We start from the raw sequence: 25,637 nt of genomic DNA, 5'->3' as shown, positions 1-25,637 counted from the left end.
TTTTGGCTGCGCAGCCCCACAGACGAGAATTCATAGCGTTCTAGTGTTAGCTTTCCTGCTGCGTGTTTCACTGTTTTTTAGAATTCCCGCCGGAGCGGGATCGCTCTCTGCCCTTTCCCCCCCCCCGGCTCAGCAGCGTGCTCAGACACGTGTTAGGAGATTCTCTTTCTCTTTGCGGGGGAGGGGGGGGCTCTCTTTCCACGTGGCCGGGGGACCTGCGGGGTCGGGCGTGCTCTGCACACGCGGCGGCGGGGGGGGGGGGGGGCGTCCCGGTTTCGGCTGCTACGTGGAGTGGCTGCTGTCTCTGCTCCGCGGGGGTGTTGCATTCCACCGCGGGGGAGGCTTTGTTTCTGCCTCGGCTCGGCAGGGCGTGCCCTGACGCTGCTGCCCGGGAATTTTAAAAGCAGTATATACAGCTGCATTGTGAAGCTCTTGTCTGCTCGTTATCGCTTTCTATCTGTGGTTTTTTTAGAAATTGGTAGCTGATTTTAGCTTTGTTTTCGGTCAGGCGGGATTAAGTACTTTGCTTTTTAACATGGGTTCCAAACTTAGCATTGTACAAAGGGGAGTGTATTATCATATTGTTAGCATTTTAGTCAAGAGTAATGTGAAATTCTCTAAAGGAAAATTGAAACAGTTTATAAGATGGCTTTTTCTGCAGTTCCCAAATATTTCCCCTGAAGAAATCCACAATATTCAATTCTGGGATAAAGTTGGGAATGAATTGATAACCTTAGGACAATCTGGCAAATTACCCTCAGCTAAATTTGTGTTCTGGAGTTTACAAATTCGAACAGCATTGCTCAAACAAAAGGAAATGGAGAAAAAGCCAAATGTAAAGCCATGTGCCTCTGCTCTCCCTGTTCCTCCCTCTCCCTTTAAAACCCCTAAACCTCTTTCCCCAAAAAAATCCCGAGCACGTGTTAGCTTTTCGGAGAGCAGTGATGTCCAAAAGTAATCATTGTTTCTTCATCAGCAATTGGTCTGTGCTGGGATATTTTTATAATCCTACCTCTTGATCTTCTGAAGAGCTGTTGTGTTTGAAATAATTATTTCAAAGCAAGATTGTCTTTGCACAAGAGTGTTTTTTGTCACCTAAATATATTCATTGTAGAAACACCTCCTTCAAAAGAGGTAAAGATCATTCCCAGCATCCCAGGCTGCAATTTTTCTACTCCATCTGCCAGAAGTTTTGCAGCTGGCGCAATTCATTAATTCTGTTCAACTTGTGTTCTCTCAAACCAGCAATGAATTTGATAATCAGCAGGCTGGGCTTTAAACGTACGCTTTTCTTTTTATTCCAAGCTACTCACTGAGGAACACAACAGCTTTTTCCGGGGAGGGACATGGCCTCATATGGATGGTGTGATGGAATCTCCATCTCCTTGGTAGTAAACTGGTTAGTGCTTGGAGCTTGTTGGAATATGGCTCAGCATTCAGCCATTATTATGAACATCAGCACAATATCTCTGCTTGTACCCCAAGCTGCAGGGCCACCAGGAAAGTCAGCATGAGCAACAGTGCTCTGTGTTTGCAGACTCTTGAGTCATAAGAAGCATGTTAACATCCAGAAAGCTGATACTGAAAGGTAGTGTCCCTAAGTGCTGGTAGGAGGAGGTGGTGCTGTGCTTGAGACACCTTTTGAGCAATGAATTTGTGTCCCAGCTCCATTCTTGGCTACTAAGTTTGAATTCTGTTCATCAAGTAGCATTAAGAATATATAAGCTTCTTGAAGGGAAAACCCTACGCTTGCCAAGATAGCCCAGACAGGGAAAGAGATCAAAAGGAGGGAAGAATTTGTAACAGGGAACAGACAGGGGTGCAGCAATGAGGAAAAGTTACAAGGGACAATGGGATCAGGAACAGGGAAACTGGAGAAGTCCGAGGAGAAAAAAGCATTGCTACGGAAAAGCCTGCATAAATTTTCATGGATGCAAGAGTGGATATGTATAAACAGGAAAATAAAGGCAGTCATGACTGTCCCCATAGCACTTTATACCATTGTTACAACCTTCAAAAGCTTACTGCCTTCCTGTTCTTACCCTTATGAAAGTTAACTGTTTTCTCAAAAAGCTCTTTATATACATAATTCATGTAAGTCCAGGAGTCTCTGTTTATTTTACTCTTGCAGATCTTACTGGAATGCTCCAGGGACCTCCATTTATCAGGTCCCAAAGCAGAGCTTTGTTTTTCCCTCTCCTCCATGACGAAAACCTGTCAGTAAGTGCCAATGCTCAGAATCTGATGTTCTCAGGACCCTGTTGTTCTGTCACATTCCTGACAGCTTTCAGTGAGTGGCAAATGGCTGCCACCTTCATCTCCACACGTGTGATATTAACAGCATATCTGGTGACCCTCATATCTTCTTTCAATGTCTCTATAATTGAAGCAATATACACAATTTTTGCGGGAGAGATAAGAGATGAGTGACTCAATGGAGAAATTCACCCACTCCCCTGTACAAATACTTCCATATGTGCTGATAAGTTCCCATAGGCTGATGAACTGAGAGCAGTGTGCCAGGAGCCTGATTCAGTGGTTTACGCATTCTCCAAATGCTTCTATCTGAGCAAAGACAAAACCAGTGCTCCTCTTGGTGTTTGCTGTGACCTGGCACATTCCTGGCTCCTGGAGGCCACCTGAGCAGTTCAAGTGCCTTTTTATGACATTTTCTTTTCTTGTGAAGGAAATGACATCTGACTCTTTCTCAGGAACAAAATCCCCTCCAGAGCTCCAGAGATTCACTGAAATTGCTGGCAGGTTTTCATGAGACTGAAAGGTTTGGAGAGTGGTAGCTGATGGTGGTGTGACTGCAGTCCCTGCTGGGCTACCTGGTAACATCCATCACATTTGTGTTTGAGGCCCAGAGAAAGACACTGATGGAGTGCAGGGAGGGAGTAAAGTTCCCAGCTCTTTTTTCTGCAGGTATTTTGCAGCAGGAATGGTTGGGTTTCTTTCTGTATTATGAGATTTTGGGTGCATAGGAGAGAAATCAAGGGATGGTGATGCTCATAGGCAACCCTGCTGCTCGTGCCAGCAGTCAGAGCTGAGCTGAGGGACTTGGCATGCCAAGGGGGTGAGAAGACCGAGTGGATGTGCAGTCTAGCCCAGTGTGGGAAGGCAGGGACCGGAACTGTGGTGGTGCCTAATGGATTGTCATTCAGAAACGTTTGCCTCTGGGAATGACACTTGCACGGCTGAGCCAGGGGTGCTTGAAGTGAATTAGGCTATATAATTTCAGGTTGTCTTTGAGTCAAAGAAAACTTTTGGAAATTCATTCTTTATTGATGTGTTTTCTCTTGCTTCAGAGACAGAAAAGGGAATTTCCTGCAAGGTGGAAAAAAACCCAACCAACTACTTTCCATCTTGCTTGTAAAAAGCGCCTCAAGATTTTTATGAATTCTTTGTTACAGATTGCCAACAAAGTTAATTGAAAGACTGGACAAAAACCCAGATTTTTTTTCTTTATCAGAATCCTTGCCTGTGCTTTGCCTAAGAGCACTCAGTGCCTGCGCTATTGAATGTGTCCATGTGCAAAATGAAAATGGATTGCTGCTGGAAAGTTAAAGAAAAAAGCAACAAAAACTAACCTTGAATTGCTCAAAATAATTCTTGCATGATATCTTGTTGGCTTAAGGCTGACAGTACCTCAGATGTAGAAAACCAACAATGCACCCCTTCTTTCTCTGATAAACTGGAGAAGTAAGTGAAGAGAAGCTTTTGTTGTGCCCTCAGCCCTGGCTGGCACTGAACATGCCCAATGTCCTGTGCTTTCTGTTGCTAATTGGGGTGGCCTCTTCTTGCTGGGGATCTGTTCCACACCAGCAACAGCAGGTCCTGAAGCCTTTGAGAGCCTCTGATGCCAGTTTGTGCCTGCATCTCCTCACAGCAGAGTGGTAAATTTATGAAACACCTCTGCTGGGAAACCACTGGCTTTTCTTTTGGTCTGGCTTTTGCAGTGCTGGAAGGAGCAATGATCCATGTTGAGAACAAAGAGGGAGGAACAGCTTCCAACATGCTTTACTGCATGGGAATGACAGTGGCGCATCAGCTATTATCATTCACTGAGGGCACAGAGGCTGGCTCTGTGGGGGGATACTGCTGAGGTGAAATCTGCTCCACTATTTTCAATAAGAGATGTGCAGAGCATTAACAGGTCGGTATCTTTGACATGAGCAGCAGAACAGCGCTGGATTAACTCCTGTGTAATGCTCTGCTTTATTTACAGCAGCTCTGGATGTGTGCTCATGTAACATATGTGCCCACATTTAACAGCTGGAAACGCAGCATGGCCAGTGGCCCTGACCTGCTCACACTGCGACAGGAGAATCGCAGGTTTGACAGGAAATCAGAATCATTCCTCAGGCTCCTCTCTTGGCTCAGCTCAAGGTTTGTGCAATTGATGTCATCCTTTGTCAAACAGCTTCCACACCAACAAGCCAGAGCAAAAATAACTCCTGTCTCCTGCCTGCTACCTGATTAAGGTTTTTAAGGCCAAGATTCTTTCTTAGTAGCTATCCTGTAACTGCTACAGTAGAGTCTGGTCTCAGTCAAGCCCTTTCAGGGCTGTTTTTGTACCAGTGAGTACAGTCCAGGTTGCTTTGGGTCTGGATCCTACCATTACATCCCAGTCACACTCCTGAATGGCAGCCAAGTTTCCCTGCCTGGTAAAGAAAATATATAGCAGCAAGTTTTATGACTTACTGAGGCTACAGATAGCATGCAAGCGGCATGTCTTTCTTAAGGTACATTCCTTTTCATCAGAGTGAACTGCATTTTGAAGTAAAAATGTTGTCAATTTTCCTTATGTGCTGGAAAGCACAGAGAATCAGAGGATATCTGCATTGGAAGGGACCCATCAGGATCATTGAGTCCTACTCCTGGGCTTACACAGGATACCTCAAAAGTCCCACCATGTGCCTCAGAGCATTGTCGAAATGCTTCTTGAACTTGGGTTTGGTGCTTTGGCCACTTACCTGGGGACCCTGTTTCAGAGGCATTACCTCCCAGAGAGGCTGTGTTTTGTAGCATGAGGGGACTCTCATCTGCTGCTGTGTCACTGCTGGGCCTGACAGCTCACTGACTCAGACCTGAGTTCAGTAGCCAGACCTGTTAATGTGCCCAGCACACCCCAAGCTGCTCCTGCTGCCCCCAGGCAGCAATGCTGCTGGCAGGGCCTGTGATGGGAACCTGGGAACCCCATGGGAAAATGCATTTGAAGAGTGGGGCAGAAGAAGAGGAGGACACATGGAAGGTGGAGGGCTCAGTATCACAGTCCAGCAGCCACAGGTGCTTTTTGTCTTGCATGAAACACCCAAGAGATGGCAGTTAAAGGAACTAAATGGTGACTGAGTGAGTGGTACTGGCACAGTGAAATCAGTTGGGTCAGTGGCTTTTGGGCGCAACTGGAGCCATCAGCTGCATGCTGGGGAAAGGGAAGAAACATGGGTCTGATCATGCCCTTGGGGACATTGCCCTGAGCCCTGTGCTGATGTGCAGGAGACAGGGAGGCAGTGGGATGGGCACAGCCTGCCAGCACAGTGGCTTCAGGGCACAGGGACACCAGTGCGCAAGGGCTGAAAGCCCCATGGTGTAACAAGCGCCAGCATGGATCCTGCACAGCCTGGAGAGAGCAGATACCACTGTCCTCTGTTACCAATCTGCTCCTTTACTTCTGAGCTCATGCTTTTGAGACAGGTTGGCTTGGACTGGACACATCACATGAGCTGAAGCACCTTGTTTGATATTAATACAGTTGGGTCTTGGAATAACTTCCGCCAGACATTTATCAGCTGTGTGCTGATTGCTGATATTCACCTCCCTTAGACCCAAGCGAGGTGCAAGAAGCCTGTAATCCTTTTCTCTCAGCACATTGGTGTAAAGCCTCATGAATCTCTATTAAATTTGAGAGAGAACATGAAGCTAGGTTGCAGCTGCCTTGTTGATTTTATATTTCCTCTCATTACAGTGCCTTGCCATGGAGCTGAAAATTAAATGGCTAATAAGGCATCTGCTCCAAGCAGGAGTCTCAAGATTGTGACAAAAGCATCTTACATCAGGGTTTATTGGTTTTTCTTGCCATCACATATCATGTTATTAAAATCATTAGTAATACCTGATCAGAGGTAGTGACTGTCAAAGGCAGCTTAGCTGGCAGAGCAGGTAAGTAGGTGTCTCTGGACTTAGCTGGGTGCTGGAGCTGCATCTGGGAAGTGGCTGGAGCTGTGGGGCTGGGCAGCATCCACAGGAGGAGGACTGTGGAGGCACAGGGACCTGGCTGGCTGCTGCTCTCTACAAAACCTGTGACTGATAAGCTGAAATCCTTGAAGAAATAGATTCTGAAAGAAGCACAAGTGTGCTCTGTTTTGGGGTGGCAGGTGGAAAATGCACTAAAACATCTCCCAGTCTCCATCTGGAAGAGCGATGGCCAAAGGGAAAGGAACCCTCTCTGGGAGCAGGAGGCAGGGCCAGGGTCAGACTTGCTGTCTGACAGGGAGTTGGCTGTGGGCCTGGGAAGTGGTAGCAGTCCTGTGGCATTTTGCACTCATTCCATAAGGATGGGATGAAGTGTAATGTCACCAATTTTAGGGATTAATTAGACTCACATTTTGTGGTATAGTTAAAATACTATTAAAAAACCAAACCAAAACAACCAAAACAAAAAACCTCTGCAAGAGATTTTCTGCTCTACTCTAAACCTCTAGCATTGTGTGCCTCTAGAGAGACACATTTGTACCAGCAAGGACAATTATGATTACTGGATTGGTGTGATTTGGCACTTGGTTTTTTTTTTTCTTCCCTGTAGGTGAAGTTCACCGTCGAAATTGGGCTTTACTGTGTTAGAAATCATTCCAAGGCACAACCTTAGTCCCTGCTTTTGAATTTTTCCACATAAACACCAATAGGAGGAGATTGGAGGTGACTGATTTTGGGGAGGACTTGCCTGCCTTCTGGGTCCTGCCAAAGGGTTCAGCTCTTTCTGCTCTGTAAGTTCCTACTCCTCCTTCTCCCTCCGAGCAGTTAACACTGGCTGATGTAAGTGCTGTCTAGCCTTGAATGCATTATACAGATACATTTCACCCCTATAAAATGCTCAGTATGGAAGGAACAGCGTGCTTGTCCTCTCTCAGCTACTCAAACACTCCTGCCTCTGTTTGCTGAATGCTCCAAGTCTTCCTCTGGGCTTTTCTTCCCCCTCCCCATGGAAAGGGAGATCCTTGTTTCCAGGATATAGGACATTGTAGGATCATTTCCAGTACACTTCAGAGAAGGGGCTTCAGGTGAATTTGTTTGCTTCAAGAACCTTGGCATGAGCACCAGGCTGGTCCACTCTTCATCCTCACTTGAGACAGTCTTGCCATAACCTGGCCCTCAAACGCTGCTTATGCAAATGCTCCTTTGCATAGCTAATGGCTATTTATTAATGCTAACCTAGCCAAAATAAGTCATCACTTATTAAAACTGCATTGCCTTCCCCGGCCTTGAATTTTTCCTTGAAGTCTAACTTAAAAAGATGCTAAGAGTCCCCAGGTGACTGTTACCTTGACTCAAAGTGGCTACAAAGAATTTTCCCAGTGACCTGGCAGAACTGTGCAAGCTGCTTTTGCAGGGTTTTTACTCTGAATCTCCCAGTTTTACCCATGTGAACATCTTGCCATGTTTCTCAGGCTGCTGTTAACTCCACCAGACCAGTGATTGTCTGTCAAGAGTCTTTGTGCCACAGCTGTGTTCTGGGATATGGAGGCAGATACCACGTGTCTAAGACAGGTACTCTCTTCACTTCCATTTTAAACATCTAATTCTACCTTCAGCAAGGTTGGTCTCCACCCCTTCCCCTTTGCTCTCATCAAGTTAGTGTTAAACACCTTCCACATCTTGCCCCTTTTGGTTTTAACATGCTCAGATTAACAATGACCATGTTCAGTGGGTAGGAAAGAATATATATATATATATTCCACTTGACTTTGCTGGTGCTCTTCAGGTCAATAGGAAGAAATTTTTCTGGTGATAAAGGGAAAGGTCATTTAAAAATAAAGCTGTGACAGCCTGTGCTGCCAGCACATGAACTGAAAGGATGAATTCATTTGGGGAATGTTACCTCCCCTCCTGAAATACTTTACTATCTGTTTCTAATTACAGCAGGACTCAGAGAGCAGGGTGATGTTGATGGCCAAGATGAAGAGCAATGGAGAGGCTCTAAAGATCAGGAGAACTGAGTTTCCAGCTCTGCCACACAACTCTGGGCTGATACCTTGGTCTGGAGGAGTCTTGTGTTCTGCAGGCAATGGCCCCAGGAAGAGAACATCTGGCTCAGAGGAACACAGAGGCTCCCAGAGCAGACCCTGCTGTGTGGGCAGCCAAGACAAGGCTGGGCTGCAAAGGATACAGGACACCTGTGCTGGGGCAAAAAGCTGAGCTGCTTTACCCCGGTAAAGATATAGCTGCTGCTACTAAATTTGCCATATCTTCTAAAACTGCCATGAAGACAGGTGACAGATGAGCTCCTCACAGAGTTAGGGATCCCTCTCTTGCTGCTCCTTGTAGACATTTCTCTTTCTTCTTCCCCTCCACACACTTATATTTTTGTGGGGTAGGATGCTAAATTAGGTAGAAGAAAATCATGGTGTGGCTGGGGCAGCAACATCAGGACAAAGCTCCCACAAAGGGCTGAAACCAGTGCAATGCTGCCTGCTGGCCTTAAGAGAACATCCTGACAGCATCAGGTGAAGGGAGAGAATGGAGTGGGAAGTGAAATCCATGTCTGGCATGGCCAAGAGCCAGAGATGGGCCTGACTTGAACTGGGACAAAATGTTCTGTGACTGTCTGGGGGGTGGTATAATCTGGAGCCCTCTGCTCCACTGCATCCCTGTGATCTGCCCTCATGTATGCTGGAGAAGACAAGAGAAAAGGCACAACTCAACCAGGCTCCATATCACCAGAACAATGATAAAATGCTTGTCAGGAACACTTCTCCCAGTGTCGGGCTCAGGAGAGCAGCTTGAGGCTGCAGTCTGCTGTCATGCTGGGATAGGGACCAATTCCATTCCCTGCTTCCCTGCAGAGTTGTTTGCTCAGGCTCTGCAAGGTGGCAATTGCTGGAGCTCTGGGGTGTTGCAGCAGCTTGTAAAGGTCAAGACAAAGTCTCTCAGCCCTGTGTTTGGTTTGCTTGTTATTAGCTGGGCTGCCAGGGCTGCCCTGCACAGGGCACTGGGGCCTCTGTGTAACTCCCAGGGTGATGTCCTGGCTGTGCATGGGAGCTGCATTGCTGTTTGACAGGGCAAAGGCACACAGACATTTTTTTCAGAGGTACAAAACGCAGCAGCTCTTAAAAACCCCCACAGTCACCCCAAATCCCTCCTAAGCCCATAAAGCAAGACTAGAAGAACCCCCAACACAACTGGCAAATACGGTTAAGCTCCATTTTTGCCTCACTGCCAGCGCTCAAGTTTAGCACAGCAGTTTCCCACAGCTCCACTCCACTCACATTGGGAGCAGAGATATTGCAGTAATGGAAGATGCTCAGGATAACTGAAGATAGAAGAAGGTATGGGGCCAGCTAAGAGTCCTGGAGTTATCACACAATTAAATGAGACTTGTAGCTTAAGCACCTGAAAGTCTTATCAAATATAACCTGCCCATGAAGGATTTGCAATTTATGTTGAAGTCTCTGAATATAACCCTTAAACTTTTTGGGGACGAGCCTGATGTGCCCACTCTAAGGATATCTAAACATGTCACATGCCAGCTTTACTCACTGCATTATAATAGCATTCAACAGGATTTAAATTAGCTTCAGCACTCTAATCGTGTTGCTACTATAACAGCAGCAAGATAACTCCCAGGCATTGGTTATGTAGCCTCTGAGGGAAAGAGACTTCAGATGTGTTCAGCAGAAATGCACCGTGTGAGCCATGGTTATAATTTCATTAACAGGATGCTACTCGGCTCCTACTGGGAGTTGGAGGAGATTAGCATTATAATGGGGATCAGAGCCTCTCCTTGTGTTTGCACCGATCTCCAGCCTGCAGGAGAATGAGCTGTCAGAAGACGTGATCCTCAGACCTCTAGCCTGGTATTTGACACAAACTTGAAGCTTCTTAGAATGTGCTGAGCTCTGCACAGCCTCTGCCTAGAGAGGCAGTGCTGCTGGGGTTTGGGACATTTGCTGTGCTACAGGCTCTGGCATCCCATGCTCCACGAAGGGCTGTTCTCATCCTCATGGACCTCCGGCAGCGAGGCCAAACTTATAGTGATGGTCAGGGCAGCTGGGGACTGGTTTCAGTGGGACACAGTGGGATGCTGGGTGGGAGGTGAGGAGCCAAGTACCAGCATGATGTACCTGCCATCGCTCGCTTCCTTGGAACTGCCTGTCCTATGGCAGGGGTATGCTTCTCAAAGGCCAGGGCACATCCCTTGCAGGACAAATCTTGATTAAACACTTAGGCACATCCAGCTAGATTTGAGCTGCTTACAGAGACAAGAAGCCTAGAATGACTGCCCAGGTGCCTCCAGCATCCTGGAAACTTTCAGGTCACCTCCTCCTTCCTAAGCATGGAGACTGCAGTGTCCAGCTTTGGGGAAGAACAGGTGGGTATCCATGCACTGAAAGGTCTGGATGCTTGCCAAGGAAGACTTACACATACTGACCTTTAACTCCTTACCTGCTCTGAGACAGGAAAAAGCAGCCCCAGCATGCCTGAGCTGCAAAAGGCTGACCTTTCCAAGAGCCCCTAACACCTCTTGCTCAGATTATTGTGCCATCTCTGGCTGTGAACATCATGTTGAGCACTCAGTGTGCATCCTGTGGGAAACCCACACAGCAGCTGGATGCATTGGCATCACTGACTGCGCACATGGGAAAGACATGCATAGCCCATGCTCAGCAGGCAGGAGAACTGGGACAGTCCAGCCAGGGTGGCCCCTTCCCATAGCCTGACAGCTTCCTACAGCCGAGGTCCCAGCCTTGCCACCAGCCTGGGGACACTGCAGAGAGCAGTGGGAAGAATAGGCCTAAATGTCTCCTCTAACAGAACTGCACCAAAACTCACACCCAGCATGGGTTTCCACAGGTGCATTTAACCTTTGTAACACAGCAGTAACAGATACCCACCACACAACTCCAGGCAGAATGGAAGCAGGAGTTTTCCCAGAGCTTTCAAGCAGTTCCTGAGCATTTTTAGAGATCACAGCAGCCCAGTCCCAGCACAGGCCCTGCACCATGTTTACACACACACAACTTCCATGGGAGCAGCAGGACCCCAGGAGGGGATAGGGACCTGTAAGAACATCAGCAGGGCCAGGGCACAAAGCTCTCTGTACTACTTTGCCTATTACTTTTTTAAGTAGACCAAGTTTAAACAAGGTTTCTCTGGGATTTCTCCTGGAACTCCATTGTTTCTCCATTGCTACAGCACCATCTCAAGTCCTTTCATGTGAAGGAGACCTCTGAGTGAGGCAGTTGGTATTGCTGAGTAGATTTCTCACCTTATCACTTAACTCCCATGGTTCATTTTCCTCAGCTCCTTTTATACATTTCTGCCCAAAACACAAGATTTAATTCAACCTGTCAGGGTCAGACCCAGCAGGTTCACCCCAGCTTGGGACTCTCACTGGGAGTCATTACCCCAGGAAAGAGCTGCCACCGCCAACTGGAACACCAGGGCTGAGACGTCCTTGGAGGCATTTTCTGTCTTTCAGCAGTGCTGGACATGACGTGGTTCTTGAATTGGTCTTTGCATTTGAGATATTCAACTTTTTTCCCAGCTGCCTCTGCCACTGGCTGCTCTGCATCTGATGGATGGGAACCCATCACAGCTGAAGTTCCCAGTGCTGATCTCTCCAGCCTTCCCCTGCTTGGGAGGTGTTTCTTTCGTCTCCCAAAGGAAATAATTTTAAAAGCCAAGTTTTAAAAGGAAAGTGATAAAGCTCAATTCAACTCCCTTATTTATTTGGAAAAAAAAAATAATTGACATATAAATGTGCTTGGCATCTCACAATTTGTGTGCTCTTGCCCTACCTGTGCAGCTAGGGCTGGAAGTTCAGAGATAATGATGGAGCTCAGCTGTTCTGGGTATCATGATGAAGTTCAGCTGCTCTGAGGCAGAGGGAAAACACCCTGAGAATTCCCAGCAAACTACTGAGAGCACATTATGTGCCTGATGGCTCTCTCCCTTCTCTACCTTGACTGGTTGGACCCTGCAGTACAGGAGAGGGGAGGCATGAAGCAGGCATGGAAATGTGTCTCGGGGAAATGGTACAGGTAAAACTGAACTTATGTGCTGTGTAATTTCTACAGGGGTGTGAAGTGTGAGGAAAAGTGACATGGGAAGGGGGAAAAGTAATCTGGAAGAGCAGTTATTACAGGATCAGAAAATGAAGTAACTCTAAGTAACTCTGCTTTTTCAGGGTGGAATTTTTTTTCTAGATGTCTGGAGTTGTCCTTTAAAGAAAACTTTTAAGAAAATTACTAAAGCTAAAAAAGCCCTTTTTTTCTTTTCCAAATGAGATTTTTCTCAAGCATCTAACACTCTCAGATAAAACAATAACTTTAAACTAGGTTCTTAGCATGTCTGATAATTTTTTTTCTGTAAACTCTGCACAGGGTTTCACACTTGTGTTTCCTGTTGTTTTGTCACTCAGTCCTTTCTGGGGGCTGGTCACTGGCTGCTATGGTGGTGACACACCTGACAGCTCCTTCCCTGGAGCATTCCATAGCAGTGGATCCCCAGCAGAAGCTGGGGATTTGTGGTGCTTGAAGCAAGATGTATCTTGTTTGGGAACTGGGCAGAACTGTGGAACTGTGCCTGGGCTGGAGAACTGTGCCTGGGCTGGAGTGATGGGGCCGCAGCTCTGCCCAAGCAAAGGGACACCTGGGTGCTAAGAAGTTGCAGAAACTTCATTATTTCACCACTGCCTCCTCATTCAGTTCTGGTAAACTAGAAAAATTCTACGAGGGCAGCATTTCTTGTGCCATCAGGTGCTGCAGGATATCCCCACATGTGTGACACAGGGTGTCCCCACGTGTGTGACGCACTCAAGAGCAGCCAGTGCTGTGTCCCATTACCAGTCTGGATGATTGCCATTTCTTTGGCTTCCTTTGGATGTCAAATTTCTTGCAGACAGCTGGGAGGTGATGAGAGGGAAAGCCTGGTGCTAGCTGCATGCTGAGGGTTCCACAAGAGCTCAGCTGGGAGCTATAGAACAGCAGGAAGTCTCTCCAGGCTATTCCCTGTGCAGAGCCAAACAAGGGCTGAGTGAGGCTTCTGCTGTGTTTGTGCACAATTTATGTACATAAATGTTCTATAAAGCAGTGGGACTGTTTCCCTCCTTTTGGTTACTGGTGCCAATAAAAGGAGACCTCTCTGTTACCTTTGAAACAATTCTCAGCTCTCATACAATAACGAATTTTTTCTGTCTCCTTGATTGTGGCTGTAAAGGTTGTGCAGCCTGTGAGGAAAAGCAAAAATCTTATGGTGGGGTGGAGCAAAAAATGAAAAACATCCAACAAGTGAAACAGCACTACAGTTACAGGTGCAGAGCAGGATCCTGGCAGGGCCAAGCTGCCCTAGGGTGAAAGATGCTCTTGTGCCCCCGGCTGGGTGGCTCTGCCCCAATACCCTGAGCAGATTCCCCCAGGGCAGGGCTGGGCATGTCCCAGTTCCAGGTGCCCTTGGAGCAGTGCTCCAGGAGGGATGAGACAGACCCCAGTCTCTGCCATTGTCTGAGTGACTACAAAGTGCCATTCGTAGAAGGAGATACAAATGCAGGTGAATTCCTGTGCTGAGCCACCATTCCCACATAAATTGCATTACAGGTAGGAATAAGCTTAATTGTACCTAGTATGTTTTACTGTCAGGATATAGTCCACTTGTCCTGGGCAGGAAAAGTTGCTCCTGTTCCCTGGGTGAGGACTTGTGTTCACTGAGAGCTCCTGAGTGATGGCTCTGGTAGGATGAGGGGTTGGTATTTGGTAGAATGTGCATGCTGTGGGGCAGAAGGTGGGTGTTGAAGTGCTGGAAGCAGCACACTCCTCACTGAGCCCCCCACACCCCTGTCTGTGCACACTCTGGCTGCTCTCACACTCAGGCCAGCTCAACAGAGCATAATGATCTACTGGGGTGGTCAGTTCTAGGGTGTTTCCTGAAAGCCAGTGGAACTGGGACCACAGACCTTTGCCGCAGCAGCCTCCTTCCTTCCCACAGACACAGCACCATGTCAGCCAAACATCTTGGGCTCTGTCCTGTATCTTCCTCAGGGAGCCCTTAGAGACATGATGCTGCTGTCAGACTGGGGTGACTGGGCGACTGGGCACTGCTGGTTGTGCCCAATCTCCAGGCCAAAGTGCCTGGAGACATGACATCTCCAGGCCACCTGCTCACCCACCTTCTCCATCCTGCTCCCAAATCATGTAGCTGCCCATTCCCAGGACAAAATAGGGCTAATAATGAGCAGAGCAGGGCCATTTTGGGCCTCCTGCCCACTGGCAGCTCTCTTCTGGCTGTTCAGATGCAATGAGTGCTAGGTCTGGATCACTCAGCACTGAGGCTTTAGAAACTCCAAACTCAATTGACTGAGGATTTGCAGGAGCTAGACCCTAGTCTCCCTGTTCAAGCTTTAATAACACAGGGAATTAGTGGGTAAAGTATCAGATTACTTAAAAATAATAAAACATTTCTCTAGTGAAGCATTAATTTTTAAAAAGGCATTTGGTTGTGCTTTGATTAAGAGAGAGGCTGTATATAAACCATCCCTTTGAATACCTTGTGTTCAAATAATAATAAAAGTTTGGTTTATGTAACAGCTTTTAATGTGTATGATGCACTTTAGTCTGTGGTGTAGACACAGAGCTGAGCTGTGCTGTGAGTGACAGGAGCTGTGGTAATCTGTTTTTCTTAAGACACAGGGCAAATAGGAGCTCTTCTGTAAAACAGGGAAACTTTTCAGTAAGACCTTTAATAGAGCAGTGAGATTTTGTGTATATAACTGGCCATCATGGCAAACAGAGATATTTACTGGTAGCTTCAAGCCAGAAGGTTCATGAGCAATTTACTTCCAAAGCAAAACACTGTGCTACCTCATGTTTATTCTTGGGAAAACCATTCAGAGGTTTATTTTTTTTTTCTTGTCATGCTGCCATTCTGCCTGCTGCAACTTGAGCTTCTAATGCAACACGACACCAGTAGCTGCTTAAGATCTATGAAGAGGAGTCATTAAAATTGTATCCTGAGAAATAATTAAATTCCCATGATTGCTCCACAAATTACGTTGCTTATTTCACATGACTTTGACAAACAGAAGAATAATCCTTCCAGTCCAAGTGGAGCCTTCGTTCCTCACATTCATTAGTCCAGGGGAGAGCATAGTTGAGAGAATGATGTTCCTCCTGGGACTTGGTCTCAAATGTCCAGTAGTGAATCCTTCCTCTTCCAAGAGAATCCACTTAACTTTCAAGATTAGTGGAAACTGCCATATGTGAGAATAGCTGCAAAGGCAAAATGAGTTTTGCCACCAAGAACAGTTTTCATAGTAAGGATTTAATTGATGTTCTTCCTTCAGGCTTCAAGCAGGGAGGACTGATCAAGGGTGTGAAACATTCCTTTGGTTGTAGCTTTGCTGAGAAGGCAGGTTATGATTTGTCTGGATTTGATGCATTGAAATATCTTTGTCTGAGAAACGCAGGGTTTTCCCATTAGGGCATTAGCAGGGAAGCTGGGCAGCACTGGCAGCTGTCCTTAGGCTGTGCTTAGCTCTGCTAAAGGCCACATTAACTTCATGGACACTGTATTTCCAATACATTAATTGTTTATAGCAAGAAAAAGCCCTGATTTTGCAACACTAGCTCCAAAATAGCAGAGGAAGATTTTGGAGGTAAAGCAGGAAGAGCAGAGCAAGAAGACAAAGCCAGAGATGTGCTGTTTGCAGGAGAGTCCCACAGCACAGAATGCCGGTGAGATCTGTTAACATGTGCCCCAGGGCTCCATGATGGAAATTGCATTGCAGAAGAAGCTCTCCTGACCTTGCTGGCAAAATCCCCCAGATGTCTGGGCCAGGCCTCCCGATAGGTTGTCAATCAACATGTCACAAGCCGAAAGAAGATATATGGCCAGATTTAATTGACAAGCTGTTCTGACATTGCTAAAGTAGGTATCTGCCTCTGTAGGGTACAGAGTATGTGTGAATATAACAGACTACTGGCTTTTGATGTAGGCCACATAATTTGGTGTTTTCCTGACTGACAGAAAGCACAAACATGTATTAAAGCATTATAAAATACAGGTCAGAGGACTTGTGGTTCTCCCTGGCCAAAGGACAGTCTGTAGTGTCTAAGCAGTGTTAAAATTAGTACTATTTTCCACTGGAAAAGGCAATCTAATGATACTTTATAGCTTTAAAAATTTTTTGTTTGTTTTTTTTCTTGGACTTTTTCCTCAGTAAAGTGACTGTGTTCTACTTCTTGTTAATTAACCTCCGAACTTTTCATCATTGCTTAAACAAGACATCAACATCCTTTCATGGAGTGTTATTGAAAAGCAATGCGAATGAGGATAGGAATGCTGCTAGTGAAGAGAAAATGACACTTTGCTTTGCATTAACATGGCAGCTGTGACCCATCCTTCTGCCTGGCTCATTATTACAAGACCTTGAATGGAGGCTTTTCTGTATTGGGGACACTGCAGCAAAGCTAAGCCTGCAGAACATTATTTTTTTTGTATTGTTTTATAATTCATGGGTGTTAATGCCTCAAACACTGTTCTGTGAGAAGAACATGATGCAGCAGGGAGGCAAAAGTGGCCAGTGTTGTTCCAGATGGTCTGTGCTGATGTCTGCTCAGCAGTAACATGGCCTTGAACTGAGGCTGTATCCTTGTTGGGTTGCCACCAATGTTTCTGTAGTGCCAAGGGAGTCCAGCAGGAGACTGAGATGACCTCGTGCTGGGTGCATCACAAACCTGGAATAAAGAGAAGAAGATGGAATACAAGACATGTCTGCAAGCAAGGGAGATAGAAGAAATTACAGAAAAATGCAGTTCAAATTCTTGGAGTACAGTTGTACTGGAAAAAATATACTGGGATTGGGTGGTGGTGTCCTAGTGTACAGTGTTTTTATAAGAGGTGAAGGGAGGATAGCATGCCTGCCTCCAGCTTGCTGAGAAGGAAATATTGCCATGCAGAAGGGGCAGCATGCAAGAATGTGAGTGCAGGTGTTTGAGCAAGGAAGGAAGAAGGGGATTTCATGGCCAGGTGGACAAGGAAGCTGATTTCTTGGTGCTAAATGAGCAACAAAAGACAAAGCAGGGTTGTCTGTGAAAATCTTTGAAATAAAGAGCTTTTATCTGTTTTATCTGATATAAAGAATTCCACAGAGAACTGCTTGAGAGCTGTGCTGATGGATTTCCAAGTGTTAGACTTGGAAATAGACCTCTGAAACAGGATTTGCTATGGGTACCTGCAGGATTATGGCTGGCAGAGGGATAAAAGGGTTTTCCAGCAGAGGAGAAGCAGGCTGGGAAGAGCTGCAGCTTCAGGGGAAGCCAGGAAGGCTGCACTTTTCAGATGTTACGTGAGAGAAATCTGTGAGATTTAGACATTAGAGTGAGTCAGAGAGGACTAAGCTGTGCCGATAGTGGGCGCTGGTAGAATAATGGTTAGCCCTGTCTCAGCCTGTGAAGCCGAAGCTGGCAAATGGACATCCGTGAGATGCTGGAGGTTCTTTGTGCCAGTGTGTGATTATTAGAGAACAAAAGTCCTGTGGCCAAGAGCACTGTGAGCATCTCTGCAGCATCGCTACAGAGCCCTGCCCTGCAGGAAAATACTGGTTTCCATGACCCTTCCAACTTTGGTTCCTCTCCTTTAGTATAAGCTATGAAAAAATGTCAGGAGGAAAAGGAAAAAATTGGAGGACAAGGAAGTAAAAAAGGTGCATACTTCTAAGTCATCTGTAAATGACTTGATCTACTTTGGCTTTACTCAGGGAAATGAAAAATCTCTAAACTTCCCATGAGCAGTATTTAAACATACCTGCAACTGGGTGTCTACCACTGGACTTGGAAAAATAATTGCTTCCTTTTCCAATTTCATTGGTCACCCATCAATCTTAAAAGAAGGAATGCAAATAAGTAGTTTCTGGATGATATTAATTACAAGTAAGCAAACTATACTCCAGCAACTGTTTTATCCTATGGCTACCAAATCTTCTAGAGAACAGCAGGGTAATATCAGAAATGTCCTCATTCTCAGACTTTGCAGGGTCTGAGATTCACTGCTTGGACTTGGGAGGAAGTTCTTCCTGCCCCTTGGGAATTCCATGTGTGCTGTTGGAGCAGCTGCACAGAGAGGGACAATGGCAGCAGCCTGGCCCCCACTCTGCACAGCAGTTTCTGGTTGATAGGGCAGAAAATTCTCATTTCTGAACCTGCTAAAATACAAGCATCTGCAGTGATGTAACAGGGCAGAAAAAGTTTTATAGTATCTACTGATAAGAACTCCTGCATATTTAATGCAAAGAATATTTTCCGTATAACTGTGCAATTAGGAAATTAAATTGTCTGGATGTTGTCATACATGCTAATTATGCTAGACACTGAGGAAAAATCTTCATCTTCCACATGGCATGTATAGCTAGAAGATAATGACATTTTAGATTCATGCTTGTCATCTTGGTGCACAAAGGTGAAAATATTATAAGTATGTGCATTTGGCTGGAATGTATGTGGAAGGAAAACCAATTGTGTACTTGTTTACAGGTTTTTCTGAACACTGACAATAATGGGCAGATCAGGGAAATGTGAACGTGCAAATCAGCTTTACTAGCATTTCTTGTTCAACATGGAAGTTTTGGGCTAAAACAGACCATAGGCATCACCACAAATAGCTCTCTGCTATGGGTTCCTATTTGCTTGCTCTTACTTACAAGTTGCTTGCAGATATCTCTATTTTATTCTTATGCAAAGCAAATATTTTGGCTAAAGTGTGTTGAAATGCTGTTTTAACTGAGTCATTAGTTTGCAATAAATGAAATATAAAGAATGCTTTTTGGAAACTATGCTTAACAGAATTAAAATCATCACACTGTTCCTTCCCTAAATAAATTCTATTCAGCAACTCACCTGGGTAACGAATGGCCTGAAAACTCCATCCACCCTCATATAGTTCTTATGATATAAATGCAGATTTAAATCTGTGCCATTGAAGTGGGGTTTTTTGTTTACTGAAAAGGAAAGAGAGGAAAACCGTTCACAGTTCAGTTTGTTATAACCAGGTCCTTTTTATTGCCCAGCTCTGCTCTCTGTAGCTGTAAGGAGCTGATGGCATCCACACAATGTGTCTCATTATTTTGGGCACAACTTCCACTTTCCAGGGAGAGCTGCTCTTCTGTTAGATTCACTATGGTAAAGTGAAGTTAGCATGATTACTTCAGATCTTAAATTTGATGCTTAACTTTGAGTATATATGCCATATACATTCAAATACAGTGTTTAGAGGCTCTCTGATACTTCTTTGGGTCTTGATGGTCAAGCAGTGTTTTATTAAAGGAGGAAGACTCATGCAATAAAATTAAACTATTAAAGATTCTTTCCCAGCTCTTTACACCTGTCATGGCTGTGGACTCTTTTGGTCTTGTAATTTATGGCAGATATCTGCCATCTTGTCTCTTGTAAGTGCTTCCTAAGAATGTTTATAAATACATTGGGAATTACTTTCAACAAGGTATGGACAAAGCAACTACTCGTCCACCCTAATTAATCATTCACATTGCAGGTTCTTGTGGTGCAAAACATATTGAGGTGCTGACACAGCACAGGTGCTAATAACTAATACCTGAGCAGACAGGGAAACAGGGCATTGAGATCTACGGAGGTCAGAGATTGGGAAATTCATTCACATTTGGCCCCCTAAAAACTCTGAGGCTTTTGTGGGGCAAAACAGATGTGGAAATAATACTCTTGCAATATGCAAATTTAGCACATTCTACAACTGTTGAAAATGGATATGCTCTTTGTTTTAGTATGGGGAAAAGCTCTCCAGATAGCAGCTCTTTAGCTCAGGCAGCTGTTGGTGGGGCTCTGAGCCATGTAATTCAGGTGTTTCCCCTCTGATATATCTGGCGCTGGAGCAGTAACTTCAGTCCAGTTTACAGGGACACAGGGTAGTGCAAACTCACCCCCAGGAAGTGAGGTTTCCCTGCCAGTTGTCTTTAACCAGTTTCTTTTGGACAAAGATTTCTTATTCCCTTACTCACTGGCTTTCTCCAGTGCTGTCTGATATTAAATATCTCCAGGAGCAGCTACAGTTCATTGCTGGATTAATCTATTTGTGCAGAAGATGTCATATCAATGACCATTACAATTTTGCCTGAGCAGCACCTAGAAGCAATTTTTCATCTCTGTCCATTCTTCATTATCTCCACTTACTTATCTTAAAACAGAAACTCTAATTTTATTTTAAAAGCACCCAAATTTAAAAATCATTAACAAAGCTGTTGAATGTATTCACATGCCAGTAGCAACCGGGGAAGGCAGATGCTGAGTAGGAAGTACATGTTCATCCTGAACTAGCAGGAGCTAGAGCTGTCAGGGTGTCCCCTGCCATCTGGCCCGTCGGAGCATGTGGCAGATTCACAGCTCTCGAGGGAGGACACGCAGTAGAGGCCATAGGATCCCATTATGCTGTTTATGGGGACAAGCCAGACATTTGTCTCGCTGAGACAATATGTCAGTGGGTGATGCTAAAACCACGCGGTCTTTGCCATAGCCCCTTCAAAACTCGGAGATGAAGCTGGTACTTACAGAAATGCTGATGTTTAGAAAAAAACCGTGTTGGAATCCTGAGGGATTTCAGCCAGACACAGATATTAAAACGGGAGGGGACTGAGCCCGCTCCGGCCCGAGCGACGCAGAGGGAGCGGGCAGGGATCGCTACCGGGGCTCGGAGCTGCCGGGGCCAGACCGCGCTTGCGAGCACCCCCCAACCCCGGCGGAGCCCTGACACCGCCTCCCTCATTAGCATCTCTTCCTCCTCCGCCTCCTCCGCCGGCCGGCCGCAGAGGGGTGCATGGCAGCGGCGCCGGAGCCGCGGCGACTCCCGGCAGCAGCAGCTACTGAGCCGCGCTCAGCTCCGTGCCAGCGGCTGCAGCAACTTTGCCGCTCCGAAGGCTGCGGAAGCGGGGCGATGTAACGGCGCACCCGGCAGCGCGAAGCAGCGCGGAGCGGAGTCCCCCCAGCCTCTCTTCCCGGTGGGGCGGAGCGGAGCCCCCCTCCTCCATCCTCGGCGGAGCAGCGCGGAACAGAGTGGAGCTCCCCGCCTCTCTTTCTCCTTCCCTGCCTCCTTCCCTCCCCGGCGGCAGCCGCAGCCTGGGGCGGGAGCGCGGATGCGGCGCGGAGCCCATCGGAGCCCATCGCGGGGCCGGGGCCGGGCGCCGCCAAGAGCGGGGGGATGCTGAGCCCCGCCGCCCGGCACCGCGCCCGCCTCCGGGAGATGCTCCTCGTGCTCGCTCTGTGGTTGGCGTGGCAAGAAGCGCCCGCGGCGCCGACCCCCGCGGCGGAGGACATCACCCGGGGAGTTGTGAGTTACCCGCGGGCCCCGCTCCTCTCCGCTCCCTCCGCCCTCGCCACCCGACTCGTCGGGTACTCCCCCACCTTCGGGCATCGCGGGCCCACGCGGCGCTGGGCGAGCTTCGGCGGCTGGAAATGCTCCCTGGCGCAACCCGCTGCCCAGTACCCCCTTTGCGCCACTGCCCTCCGTTTCCTGCTCCCGCTGATCGGGCCCTTTTACACCCGGTGTCCCCTCCAGCATTATCTACGTGGTGCCGCTCGTTGCAGCTGGTCCCCCACCCGCGCAGGCGGAAGGGTCTGTTTCCACCCCCCCGCACCCAGCGCCCCCCACCCCATACCCACTGCACCGAGCCCTCTGGAAGCCAGTCCCCCTCTCTAGCACCCAGTGCATGGTGCCTCTCCTGCCGCCTCCTCACCCAGCCTGGTGACCCAACTTTCCCCCAGCCGAGCATCGTGGGGCGATGGCCTCACCAGCTTTCACACACGGATGGTGATTTCTCAGGCGCTGGGAAAGGGCTGGTCTGTCTCGAGGGCTCCCTGCCCGCCGTGGAGCCACACAAACTCCAGCAGCAAGCAGGGTAAAACGGCACGTTTTGAGTCAGAGCGATCCCCTAGGACTCAGACATGCCTCGGGGATGTGTTAAGGGGCTGCTCGGTGCCGGCAGCAGGTGGAGGGTTGGCTGCACAGCATCTTTGTGGTTCTGCTTCTCCCCTCACAGGTGCTTGCTTAGTCCGCAAGGATATAACAGGTTTCAGCAGGCATGGAGAGCTTAGCTCACGTCTCTGCCAGGTCACGGTGCCAGCAGGTCTATACAGCTTCACCTCTCTGAGAGTGAAGAAATTAAGGGTATTCTCCTGAAGGAGGAGAAGTTTCTTGCAGCTTATACCAGTTGTAGCTCAGAGACGCCCCGCGACTATATCAAATCTGCGTTTCAGAAAGCCCTCTGTGGCTGGGTGTGGGGGGGCAGTGCTGGGGCTGGACCCGCCAGTTTGGAGAAATTCCCTGAAATTTAGTACATTTCGAAATGCTGCGAGTGCACTGCTGTGAAGGCAGGAGGGAGGAAGGTTTGCGGCGCGGTTGGGTTATCTAATGAGCAGGACTCGCTTAGAGCAGTGCGCCAGGACGCTGCCTCCGCCGCCCAGGCTTCGGCTCCAAGCGTGTGTGTTGGCTCACAGGCTCCGGCTCAGACACCTGCCAGGGAAGACAAAGCCTATCGTTCCCCATCTGTTCCTAAGAGAATAGAAAATGTGGTGAATATAAAGTATACCTGCATCATTATGGTGCATTCACTTTCCTCTGTAACCAGATGTTAAAGCTGGAATTAATATTTCATGCAAACAGCACACAGATTGATGTATTCTGCCCCAGTCAATTTAACTCAAACTTTGTCTTTGACCTGCTTTTACCCTCGCTACCGAATAAGCTGCACTCAGCTTTTACAGGGTAAATGTTAATACTCGAGGAGCTTATTAGTTACTGATGACAATTTTCAGGCATTAATGTAAATTTTTTAGCCCTGGAGTAGATTTGAGCACTCTCTCCAAAACCTGCTGAAGAGCTGGGGCTGCCTGGCAAAGCAGAAGGTGGTGGGGATGGTGGTACTTGAGCAGAAATTAACTTCGGGAGAAGGAGGTTACATTACACCGAGACTTGTTTAGGCTGGGAATCTGATATTTAGGATGTATGATTGATGTCAGGGTGCTGTCTCCCTCCTGTTGATGTCCTTGCTGGGGCAAAGAATCTCACCAGCTTGAGACAGCATTGGTGAGGGGGTTGAGTGTAAATCAAAGGAGTTGAATGTAAATCAGGTTTAAGCTTATGCCCTCTACTGAGCAGTAGGGAGCACAGAAGCCAGATATTTTCAGAAGCTTTGTTAGAAAACTACCACTCTCAGGGAAGTGAGAGCCTCAAGAATGATTTGACATCCACTTTATGAAGCAACTACAAAATTAAAGATCTATGGGGCTTTTCAATAAAATATTTGAAACCTAGGAAACATGACACCATGCCAGTAGAAAGCTCTGCTAACCTTAGAAAATTATACCCAGCAGTCCTCTGCAGTAAACAGAGCACAATGTCAACAGAGCTTTTATAGCCCAAATGCTCACCCCTTGTAACCTAGAGGTTTTCAGTGCTGAACTGGACTGTGCCTCTGATCTCTGTCTTCTGCTCCACTCCTGCTTGGAGTTTGTTTTAAATGAAACAATGGTGGTGGGCCAAATTAAAGTTCAGCAGAATGAAAGAGGGCTAAAATTCAAAGGCAATTCTTGTCAGCATGCTGCCCAAAGCAATATAACATGGAATGATTCTCCTGATTTCATTACTAGTGGAATATCCTGCCCAGTTTATAAATCTAACTTGATTATTAATGTTTTTATTTTTCTCCATTAGCTGCCCTGACAAAGAGAACATAAAATAGCTAATGGAACAGAGCTTGACTTGAGTGATTCCACTGAATTTTAGTACACTGCTTTTGAGATTTATGACTTTGCATTTTTACTGCTGCCTTTACAGTAAACCCCCAACCCCTCCCCACCACAACATTCACAAATTGCATCTTTTTATGGGTGTTGAGTTCAGGCGTCTCAGGAGTGCAAGCAGCAAAAACTTCCTGTACACTAGTAGTAACTTAGTAATGAGAGCTCTCATTTCACTGGGCTTTGTACCAGGTCTGGCGGGAGGTCTACCTTCAAGCTGCGCTTTTCAGAATAGCTGGTGTGTGGAACCTGAACACTGAAGGTGCTGAGATTGGAGATTGGCTGGTTTGCAAGGAAGCTGGCTGTTCCTGCAGGCAGCTCCTGCCCACTGGGCTGCATTGCTGCTGTTGTGGGGACATGGCTTTGCAGGGCAAAACCTGTGGTTTGGCTAGCTTGGCCCCAAGGGAGATGTTTTGCCTTAGGGAGTTGTTTTGCCTGGCATAGAGGTTGCCAGAGAGCAGTTGACAGGGTGGTGGTGGTGGCGGCTTCACTGAGATCATCCTGTGTGGACACGGGCTCTGGTATCAGTGGCTGAAGGATCCAGGAGTGCCAGGAAAGTTTTAGTTTGGTTACTAGAGCGTGGGTGAAAAAAAAAGAAGACTGTGAGCTGCTTTTTCTTGACTTTGTGGCCAGGGGTGAGAGGGAAGGTCTGTGCATGCCCCTGAGGCGTTTCTCCAGCTGGGGATTGCTGGGCATTCCTGGGGGCTTTCGTATGCACAGCCTCCTTCTCACAAAGACCTGTCTGTGTTGTTCCCAGAGAAGTTGCTTCCAGGGTTTGCAGGCATTTGCATTCGTGGGGTGGAGACCACAACCCGCGGTCCCTCTCTGCGGTTATCCCAAGTGGCTCTTTGTTTAGGGCAAGGCCCTCCTTTTATGCCTGCTTCTCATTTGAATGACAAGGATGCATTTGTGGCAGAACATGGTGGCACAGAGCCCTTCGAGGCTGTGCCCCCCTTCCCCCGCCCCCTTCCTCCCACTGGCTGTGGTGGGCCAGGGGAGAGACAGAGGTTCCTCTGTGTCCCCATGTCAGGGAGCAGTGGGACAGGAGGAACAGCAGTTTCCTATGAGTGTGTGCCCTGCATCTCCCAAGTGCCAAATTTCAGAGTAGAAGCCAGCCCAAGACTCATCCTTGCTGTTTCTGGGGTGCTTTCCCAGCCCTGAGTAGGGTAGGACCATCCTGCTGCCCACATGCTGCATCCTGGTCCAGCTGCCCTCGTGCTCCCATCTGCCCAGAGTTAGCCAAGATCTCCCCTAAACTCCTGCATTTAAGTACCCAGTGGGGCATGTCCCTGAGACATGGCTTAGCTCCTGGTTCAAGGCTCGGGTAATCAGCCTCTCAAAGTAAAATCCTTGTACAAATGTAGGCTGTTCCCTGTATCAGGAGAAAGTACTGTACTGCTTCTGTTTTTGCTAATGGGGAAATTAAAAATTGATAATTTCAGTTGGAGCTTCATTCAGCCTTCTAAAATGGCGAGTCTTTAAGGACAGAATACTTAATAGAATCCCTAAACAGCCTTGGAGAGAGGAGCTTTGCTTGGTCCTTCTGCCGTTAAAGCACTTCACGCCTTCCCATATGGAGCAGCGCCCATCCCAGGTCCATGAATTCCC

At 47.2% G+C, this 25,637-nt stretch overlaps 1 protein-coding gene and 1 long non-coding RNA gene across 5 annotated transcripts in view; one reads left to right on the top strand and one right to left on the bottom strand.

Moving 5' to 3' along the window:
* Positions 1 to 25,637, top strand: part of MMP17 (matrix metallopeptidase 17) — a 77,608-nt gene that overhangs the window by 8,418 nt on the left and 43,553 nt on the right. The window contains exons 2-5 of one of the 3 annotated variants that reach the window (XM_064726722.1): positions 4,229 to 4,389; positions 6,806 to 6,986; positions 7,668 to 7,767; positions 8,140 to 12,260. In XM_064726722.1, the coding sequence (XP_064582792.1) occupies positions 12,231 to 12,260 (30 nt within the window). In that variant the 5' untranslated portion in view covers positions 4,229 to 4,389; positions 6,806 to 6,986; positions 7,668 to 7,767; positions 8,140 to 12,230. Of the gene's footprint in view, positions 1 to 4,228; positions 4,390 to 6,805; positions 6,987 to 7,667; positions 7,768 to 8,139; positions 12,261 to 21,073; positions 21,562 to 25,637 lie in introns of those variants that run through there. The other 2 variants (XM_064726721.1, XM_064726720.1) reach the window with 2 other exon arrangements.
* Positions 15,152 to 22,520, bottom strand: LOC135454505 (uncharacterized). 2 transcript variants are annotated; one of them, XR_010442122.1, is made up of 3 exons: positions 22,023 to 22,520; positions 19,107 to 19,207; positions 15,152 to 16,949 (listed from the first exon to the last, which is right to left on the bottom strand). It is a non-coding gene; the product is annotated as an uncharacterized LOC135454505 (long non-coding RNA). The 2 variants fall into 2 exon arrangements; XR_010442121.1 differs by lacking the exon at positions 22,023 to 22,520 and adding an exon at positions 20,787 to 20,927 and having other exon boundaries at positions 15,180 to 16,949.

This window comes from Zonotrichia leucophrys, chromosome 15 (assembly GCF_028769735.1).
Source record: "Zonotrichia leucophrys gambelii isolate GWCS_2022_RI chromosome 15, RI_Zleu_2.0, whole genome shotgun sequence".
Taxonomy (NCBI): domain Eukaryota; kingdom Metazoa; phylum Chordata; class Aves; order Passeriformes; family Passerellidae; genus Zonotrichia; species Zonotrichia leucophrys.
The sequence above is the reverse complement of the archived record's forward strand: the minus strand, read 5'-3'. Positions and strand labels throughout refer to the sequence as shown.